Here is a 9,206-nt window from a genome sequence, read left to right on the forward strand (position 1 = left end):
GCGTCTTGAGGTTAATTTTAACTCATATTTAAACCAACCAAGTTAACCACACTCTAACCTACACAGCAGTGGCCACACACACACACACACACACACACACACACACACATAGAAAAAAAAACTGGAAAAAAACAATCCATTAAAAACAGTCTTTTCAATAGATGGTTTGCGTTCTCAGTCTCTCAGGAGATTAAAGTTTTAAATAAAGAGTTTGTTTCTTCATCAGGTATTTGTTCCCACCTTACGGTAAATGTTTGAATGAATTAGAGGTTGCTCGCTGGTTGATCGTGGTATCCTTAGTGATCTGTTAAAATGGTTAAAATGGGAATGTGGAGATAAACAGCACAAAGCAACAGTGTGTGGGAGGGTATTCAAATTAAGCTGTAGCTCAACACCTACACGTCTGCATAAGCAGAATTAACAACAAGCCTAACTGTAACTGACAGCATCTATGATGAAGGCATCTAAATACTTCTCTGCAGCTCCTTTGCTCGATCAAACTCCAACACGCTGATACATTTGAATTTGAGACGCATTTGTACTTAATGTTAGAAATAAATTTTCCTCTTGGGTTTTCAAATATCACCTTGAAGAGGAAAGGTTGACGGTGTTAGAGAGCAGAGGTCCAGCGGGCGAGCGAGTCGACCGGAGGGCTGAAGCGAGCGCACGGTTTATTCATGCATTTTCTAACGACCGCTGAACCTCAGAGGTTTGCTGAGATTGAAATGAATCTCTGAGTGAGTCCTTGGCAAAACTGGCAACACGATTAAATTACATGAGCCAACATACAAGCAAGCTTTAGACGAGGAAGAAGAGTAAGGAAAGGAGAAGAATCTACCGCCATGCTGGCAGCTCTGTGAGGCTGCTCTTAGGAACGTCAGTGCTTTCAGCTAAATGCTAACAGCGTTTAATGTGTAAGCATGCTAATTAGAGTAATGATGCATTAGTGCAAAGTTAACAGAACTGAAAGAAAATGAAAACCTATCGTTATTCCCACTGGGGTTTGTTCACAAATCAAATTTCTAGCCCCCAAAGAAGACATCCGAGCAGTAAGGAATTAAAACTAGGGCTGCTCTTCTTTCCAGTGCAATAAGGTTGATTAGGAGACCAAACTAAGTCTTTCGTTAGGCAAGTTTACCCTTGCAGGAGTTTCTGAAATAAATGAATAACAACTGGAAACCAGTTGATGGCGTTTCCCGACCTCTTCGCTGCAGAAATGAACCAGGGAGAAAATCTTCCAAACAGCCAAGAGTTAACAGTCTGAAAAACAGCTAGAGAAAATGATTTTGATAGTAGAGAGTGAGAGTATGTGACTGACAGAGGAGCTTCAATCACTGTGTTTAATGTTTCACATGAGAAAAGGCTGCAATGATGGTGATTCTCTTCTCCTCGGACAAACGGTATCTCAGGGAAACTTTCCCAACAGGACTGGAGTAAAAACTTTTTTTCTCAAGAAATCAGATGATGGAAGAGAAAGGTTGTCTTATTATTCCATTATGCCACTGAGTCATACCTGCACCCGACCTGTAACATGACTGTGGTAACTCAGAGGATGATACTTTATGCATGTTTCTTGCCTTGCAGCTACAGTAAAGCTCCTATAATCAAGTGGCTGTCACTGTTGTCGTACTGTAGGTTTTGGCTGCAGCTGAATATTAAATTTACAGTGGACAGAAACATGACTCCAAATGAGTGCTAATGTTGCTCTGTATCTGTTGGATGTGTAAATAATAGTTAGCATGTCAGCATTGTGTTTCCATGTGCTCAAGGCAGGTCTTGCATTATTACACAATATTTTGTCCCTGTCTTTTTTCAAACTGTAGTTTTATGATCTTTACAACCAGTTTCATTGGTGCATATTGTTAATTAATTTGTGTTCAATCAAATTACTTCAAACTTACTATAAATAAATCTTGGTGCCCAGTAGACTTCCAGCATTAGAGCACTGGTTATTTCCGGGTCTCTTAATTTGGTGATGGTGACAGTAAGGGATAAAAATACAAAAATTATCTTTGGAAAATGTTACCAAATGCACAAAAATGTTTTACTGTAGTTTTAAAATAGAGAAAACAATAACAAAACACAACTGATATAGCGAGTTATCTAACTAATGTCATGCAGTGTTTACTGGTGTGGAAAATCGAATGTTGCTCCAAGACTGTTTTTTTTTAATCAGCGTTTGTTCACTGCTGGTGAGGACGTGTTTATTTCAGGGAACTCGGGACATCAGTGAAATTTGCGCCTGATTTTCTGCTGATTCCTGCGGTCGCCATGGTCACACTGCAAGCTGTGATGGGAAGTCAAAAACCATTCAATCATGGTCAACCATCATCGGACGGCGGTGGCAAATAGCTGTGTGATTTAGATCCGAGCAGTATCCGCCCTCTCTCTTCTTGGCGCCTCCACTGATGTCGACTGCGATGGCTGCCGTCTTTTCACTCTGAAGATGGGAATGGGATGGGAACTGCTGTTCGTACCTTAGAGGTGATGTGGGGTATTACAGCGTGAGGGACGTGTCTCTAAGTTCTTTTCAGCAGCTCACTGATGAACCGAATTTCAACTGACAAAACACAGAACAGCCTGTGGCAAAGCTGCGCCGCCCTATCTTGAGACATTTTTGAGCTTTAGATCTTTTCATGAGGCTCATCTCGCTCTGAGCGTCCACAGCAGCCATCAAAAGCAGAGTACAAAATATCCACAGAGGAACACACACCTCTTCAAAAGTGCTTTGCAGCAGGGTCCAAGAGGGATAAATTAGTTGGACAAATTCGCACCATATGCAGCCTGAAGGTGCCTCACGGTCGGATCACTTCTCGCTCCTGTTGCTAAGTTGAATTACATCCAAGATGTATTTTATCTTCACCAATGCCCCATCATTTTTTTTTTTTTTTTTTTTTTTTTTTTTTTAAGTGTCCCAGATTCCTCGGTGATCTGTGGCTCAGAAATTGTGAATCTACAGCAAATGACACGATAACGTTGTCACCATCAGCATAAACAGTGTCAGCATTCTGTCGAGTTGGTTTTTATCTGCAGTAGTCTCATCATGGAAGCACTTTCAAGTTCCCCTGGTGCCTTTGTACACTCTGAAATTGAAGTGTCATGCCATTGTATTTGTAACACAGGAAGACTCAGACAGAATATTATCCCAAACATCACTCAGACACCACATCGCTGCTGCTGCTGCTGCTGCTGCTTTATAATCCCAGTTTTCCTCAGCTATCTCCCTCCTAGAGACTCGTGTTCCTGTCCTCCCTGCATTGTCATACTTTCAACCACAAGACAACAAGGGAAATCTTGCCGAATGGCTTAATATTTTATTTTTTATTTTTTTCAGAATATTTTCTTCTCATTCTGCTTGAGTGATCTTGGCAAGGGTATTCAACAGGGGGACAAAATAACAGTGAGAGGGTTATTACAAGTCAAACAGCACGATGGCTCTTCAGCACAGCTTCAGCAGGTTGAGCAGAGAAGCTCAGTTGTTACATGTAGACATCACATTTTAGTGTGTGTAATAATCTTTTGTTATATATCGCAGTATGTGTTCCTTCGCGCTATCTGCACCATGATCTCAACTTTTTCTGGACTCTGTGTTTCACTGAGGTCATGCAGCAACTTCTCTGCATAAAACTTAGTAAATTAGATGAAGAGCTCACGAGATATCTTAGCAACAGTGCACCTTGTTCTCTATGAGAAATGCTTGATATGTGGTAAAGATACAATTAAACTGAATGTGTCAGTGAGTATTAATAAAACTGTAGGCTCTGACTGTGTCGACAGCAGACAGAGGCGTGAATGGATGAATGAGAATTAAATACGTGTATTTAAAGGTTCTGTAAATGAGATTTTAAACAATACTAGAAAATTTCTGGAGAAGTTTTGAATGTGCCTGCTGCATGGTGCGTGTGCTTCACTCCTCACTATGTATTTACAGTCTGTAATGACCTTTATTTTAATAGAGGATTTCATTTTTACTGGCAGAGTTCATCTTTGGATAATAATTGTGTAAGGGATTTACAGGAAACTGCATTTATGTTCCTCAGGGCAACAGTTTGAAATGTTCTGATAACTCTTACTCTTTTGTCGATCCGTTCCGGAGCCTATGACACCTCCAGGACGGATCCAGTGTGGAGTCAATTTGCTGTCGGGGAGGTAAGGTAGGTCAGAAAAGTTCGATGTTAGACGCGATCGTCAATATGGGGATATAGTGGTATCGCTTTACTGCAGGGCATGTGCATGTGTGTGTATACATGTCTTGCTGTGGTTGTTTGAAACCATCAGTGTGAGGTTATTGTGGCCAGTCGTGACGGCTTCAAAAGGCTTTTTGAGGGACACCTGCGGTGACCGAGGTCAGTGTCAGGATGAGTCTCCACGACATGAATGAAACTGAAAGTAACGTCCTTTGTGCAGATTGAAACGTGAGGAGAGAAGTTCACGCACCAGGAATTTTCTAGTTAATAGTAGGTATTTGAGTCATGGTGTGTGAGTCATGGTCCTCAACAGCACCATCACCTCGAGTAAAAACACAATGAGCTGAGTCTAGGTGTGACAGGCATCGCAGTAAACGTGTGAGCTGCACTAACAAGCTGTAACTCGGTTACTTCAGCTCTTGCCTGTAGCTGCAGCTGTTGGTGAAGCGCAAAGAAAAAGGTGGCTGCCATTCCTCAGGCCGCACAGTTATGCGTAGGGCGAGTTTGGTTTGATGCACCACAGCAGACGGTTTAACTGTAGAGCTTCAAGACCGCAAGATAAGATGGTGATCGCTGTTATTAATTGTGCTGCGGTGACTTCGCTAGAAAGAAGCAGCTGCCGTTTACCTGAAGTTTACCTGAGGAGAGACTTCACGAGCAAAACACTTCACATTGGAGACTGTGATTCACCTCTCGTCTCGCACCAGTATGCGTGGTTTCTTTTAACCATGAATGTGACCTTTCCTTAGCCTGAGAGCAGTTGATCTGATGATCTGACCACATCTGGGGGCAAAAAAGGTGGAGACACAATCATTTCGTCGGAGGGAACGACAGACATTTGGACAGTCGTTTTTTGAAGGTTTCATAGTGTTGCATGTGTTTATACTTACAAAATGTGACAGCAGTAGTTCTGCAAAGAATGAGCAATTTATTTTTTGGCTATTTTCTCACCTTGACACACATTTCCCATCACTGTTTGAAATGGAGTTGCTATTTGAATGCAGGGTTTCAGAAAGTTACAAAGGTTTGACATGATTTCTGAAAAGATGTGAGAGGAGGCGGCCCGGTAGCCTTTACAAAACCTGAGGTCCAAATAGGAAACAGCCTGAGGGAGTTTTGATGAAGGACTTGCCACCTGGATCTGCACTCAAGAGGGGAGCAGGCGACGGCATGAATCAGCCTGGCTGCGGAAGACACATTCATATCCACCCCCACCTTAAAATAAGAACAAACTCACTTTGAATTATAGTGGAAAACAGATTTCTATTGTAGAAAATGCGAATGCGGCCGAAGAATCTTGATAATTTGATTGTAGCTGCCAGATTGTGATGCAGCTGCTGGTAAAACCGGAAATGAGGAACACAAATCCAGGAGTGACGGGAGGGAGCTGCTCCAAGTTTGAGGAATCCAGCAGTGTGTTGTTAAAAAATAAAAGCCACCACAAGCTTAATAATTCTTAATGTTTTCAGGATGGAGAGATGGTCAGGCCTAAAGTACTAATCAATATTCTTATATAAATAATATTTAAAAGGAAATCTATGAACCCACAGACAATAATCACCTAACTCTGCATCCTCCCTTTGCTCCACAGGGGTTTCTTTTGTGTGTCTTTAAGCGAATTGTTTTGGTTTTATGACGCATAACTGGACTGACATAACACAGCAGGTGTTTAAAATGTTTCGCCGCCACGTTTTTACAGTAGCCCACAAGGGCCAAACCAAACACTGGGCTGAAGGGGGTGTTTATATATGTCTGTCTCATTCTGACACATTTTCTCTCTGTACCTTTCACTCCCAATAAATCAGCCCGAGCTATATATAGAAATATTTATTAATAACATCTGAAGGGACAGTTAACACAGTCTGCTGTAGGTTCATAATACATCTTGTGTTTACAATATGATTAGTATCTCACAACAAAAGAGAGATTTAAAAATGACTCACAGAAACATGATGCATGCATTGTACCTACAAGGACAGAGGAAAATCGTCATTGTTATTTGTGACAGTGTCCAATACAAAGACATAAACAATACTGGTATTAATCCCAATTTTTCCAAAAACAAACACTGGCTTATTAAAACAAACCACGGGGTGTGGTCCCCGTTAAAGAAGAGAATATTAGGTCCCGTTATTGTGTGTTTTCAGAGAAGACTCAATCCAGTCACTCATTTCCTGGTAACAGAAAGACTAATCGCGATTTGACGACATGATTCTGAGTGATCGACTTCAAATTTAGTTTTTTTTAAATGGGAGCCGTTCTGTGATGACAAAGCCCCCATCAAAAAGGCACGAGGGATTTCCCACTGGTTTGTTAAGAGGGATGTTAGCGATGCAAGGCTCAAGACGTCATCGTGAAAAGATATGTCAATTAATGCAGCTTTAAATACATCGTTAACCGAGGTATAAGGAAATATTTTGTCCCTGTCTTGTAGTTTCAGAATCTAATTGTAAGACATTAAGTATCACAGCTGATATTGTGTTCACATGGGCAAATATTCCCATGTTCAATCAAATATCCTCAAACTAACTAAAAATTAACTTAGCTGAGTACAGTCTGGTGATCACAGCAGGAACAATGGCCAAAACTACAAAAATAATACCCAGGTTATAACAAACCAGAAGGCCCAGAATATCACTGAGAATCATTAACAGTCATAGAGATTAGCAGTGATGTTGCCTCGGAGGAGGTCAGCGGACTGGCCCTTTTTTTTTTTTTACCAACAACCAAAACAGGCCCGTCATGGCCACCACCAACTCTGATAACAACTGTTCCTTTTATTTTGACCACACCCCGTTAACAAAGTATGACAATTTAACATGCAGTAAATAAAACACTGTATGTTCCATCTGTCAGCTGCTTTACACGTTGTTGGAGCGATTCCTCTTCGGTTTACATCATTACAGGAAGAGTTCTGCAAGGAAGTCACCCATAGCGGTAAAACTGAGGTTTACACTGAGAAAATCTCCTTTATCCACGCCCCTGTCCTGGTGTTCGGCCACATACCTTATAGACAATGAGAGGTTTCAATGTCCCAACACAACAACTAAAGAGCTGAACCTTTGTTGATCTGAACAGGTCGCGCTCTCGCGTAACGTTTCCAGTCCCGTAGCCATGCCTGTCTAACTCTGACTGTATCAATGATAGCTGATCACGCACACGAATCACAAGTCACAGCTTCACACATTCACTTCAAAATGAATGATTTTGGTCCACAAACTGCAAAATTTGCTATAAAAGCTTCACCTGTTAGATCATCTCAACCTGTTAATACTGTCAATTACAACTCAAAATAATGAATGAAAGTACTGTAGTAGTTCAGCTGGAATGTCGTTAAGTGTTTTTTTTTTGTTTTGTTGTGAAGACACATGAGGAAGTAAGAAGTGGGGATTAGCCTTTGCAGCAGTCTTAAGCACACGAAAGCCTAATTCAATCTAATGACACGTCAGTTTGAGTAATGGCTTATAGCTGATGCTACTACTACTGTAGTCACTTGTTAGTCACACCTTGTACTTTACGTCTTAGCCTCTCAGTTGGACTCTGCAAGTCCATCCTCCATCATTCTACCACTCCGAGGCTCTGTGTGTGTGTGTGTGTGTGTGTGTGTGTGTGTGTGTCAGTGTTTGTGTGTGTGTGTGTGTGTGCGGTCATGGTGATGGTGGGGTCTTCAGTGAGTTGGTGGATCCTCCTTGGCTTCCGCTCCCTGTCGCTCCCTGTCCGACCCACTGGACGACCACAAAGACAGAGGGAGAGAAGATGATCCAGTTAGTTACAGACAGAAGTGAAGAGAGGAAAAAGTGAATTGAAAGAAAAACCCGGCTGATGTTTCCCAGCCGCTAATGGGATTGTTTTCCCCCTGTGTGTGTGCGTCATCAGGGCAACATGTGGTCCTGGAGACACCTATTGTACCTGGAAATCACCGCCGAGGTGGTTGTGAGTGTGAGACAAGTCTGGATTTAGCAACTGGTAAAGTGGGTGAGCCAGAGACCACTGGGCCCCCAAAGGACTGAGCTTCACATGTCAAGTAGTTGCACATAACTTAAATAGGAGTTGGCAACACTTACAACTGTACTAATTAATATTTTTATATCAGCAATGGGTCTAATTAGTATATGTAATGTCGAAGAGGTCGTTTATTGTAACACACCCACAGAGGTCTGATCTGCTCAGCCTTTTAGCGTCTTTCAGCTGATTGTTTTGGTTTTCACAGTTGACAATTTTTTAAAACCTTTTTATTTTTACTCTCTTAAGTTGCAAGAATACGGCTGATGAAAGTTGTGTTTACAGCTTGTTTGGCTGCCTCCTAGAGGCAAAAAAAAACAAACAGTGACTGCAGCTTCAAATAAACCATCAACTGATGCTGGTGCTAATCAGTCGTAACAGCTTCCTCAGCGTATATCCATTTTCTCTGCGCTGATCTGTTTCCTACCGCCTTGCACTTTTGTTCTCAGGATTATGCATCATTTCATTCAGGAAAGAGTTTCATTACAGAGGGGAAGAAGCTCTTCAAAGTAATGAGCTTGCTAAGTGTCAGTTTGTGAGCGCTTTGAGTTGGTTAACGGGACAATACGTTCGCACATTTTGTTACAAATACATATTTGTACCATCGACTCTTGTCTCGTAATACGTTTTCAAAACCATTCCTCTTCTGAGAAGCAGTTTATACTCCAACAGAGGAGGTCAAATAAAAGCTAAGATAGCTGCCTCTACTGTGAGTGAAAAAGGTCTATTAGCTTTACTAAACCACTTCCAGTGAGGAGTGGTGTAATCAAAATGATAGTATCCATGGTTACCTGCTATTTTTCCCCATATCAGGATTCTGCTGAAACGCTTTTCTTTCTCTTTTTTTTTTTTCCTGAAAGTTGATTCATGATTTTGATCTGATCTGAACCGAACCCCCCCTGGAGCAGGTTACCATGACGATATCTTTTAATGTGAGCCAGCCCTGTGGGAGTGAAAATCCAGAGATATAAACTCAATGATGGCTTTGGATCACACTAACCTTGCGTCATGGGAGCA

The 9,206-nt window shown here is 41.6% G+C and overlaps 1 protein-coding gene across 1 annotated transcript in view; it reads right to left on the minus strand.

Annotated features, from left to right (window-relative positions):
* Window positions 1-5,999: 5,999 nt before the first annotated feature.
* The window catches only part of syt9b (synaptotagmin IXb), a 36,909-nt gene continuing 33,702 nt past the window's right edge, over window positions 6,000-9,206 (minus strand). Inside the window, exon 8 of the mRNA XM_023407010.2 lies at window positions 6,000-7,912. Coding sequence (XP_023262778.1) covers window positions 7,835-7,912 — 78 coding nt within the window. The 3' untranslated portion in view covers window positions 6,000-7,834. The remainder of the gene's footprint in view (window positions 7,913-9,206) is intronic.

The sequence above is a fragment of the Seriola lalandi genome, unplaced genomic scaffold (assembly GCF_002814215.2).
Source record: "Seriola lalandi dorsalis isolate HSWRI2012SDOR001 ecotype SW California unplaced genomic scaffold, Sedor1 jcf7180002054325, whole genome shotgun sequence".
Taxonomy (NCBI): Eukaryota; Metazoa; Chordata; class Actinopteri; order Carangiformes; family Carangidae; genus Seriola; species Seriola lalandi.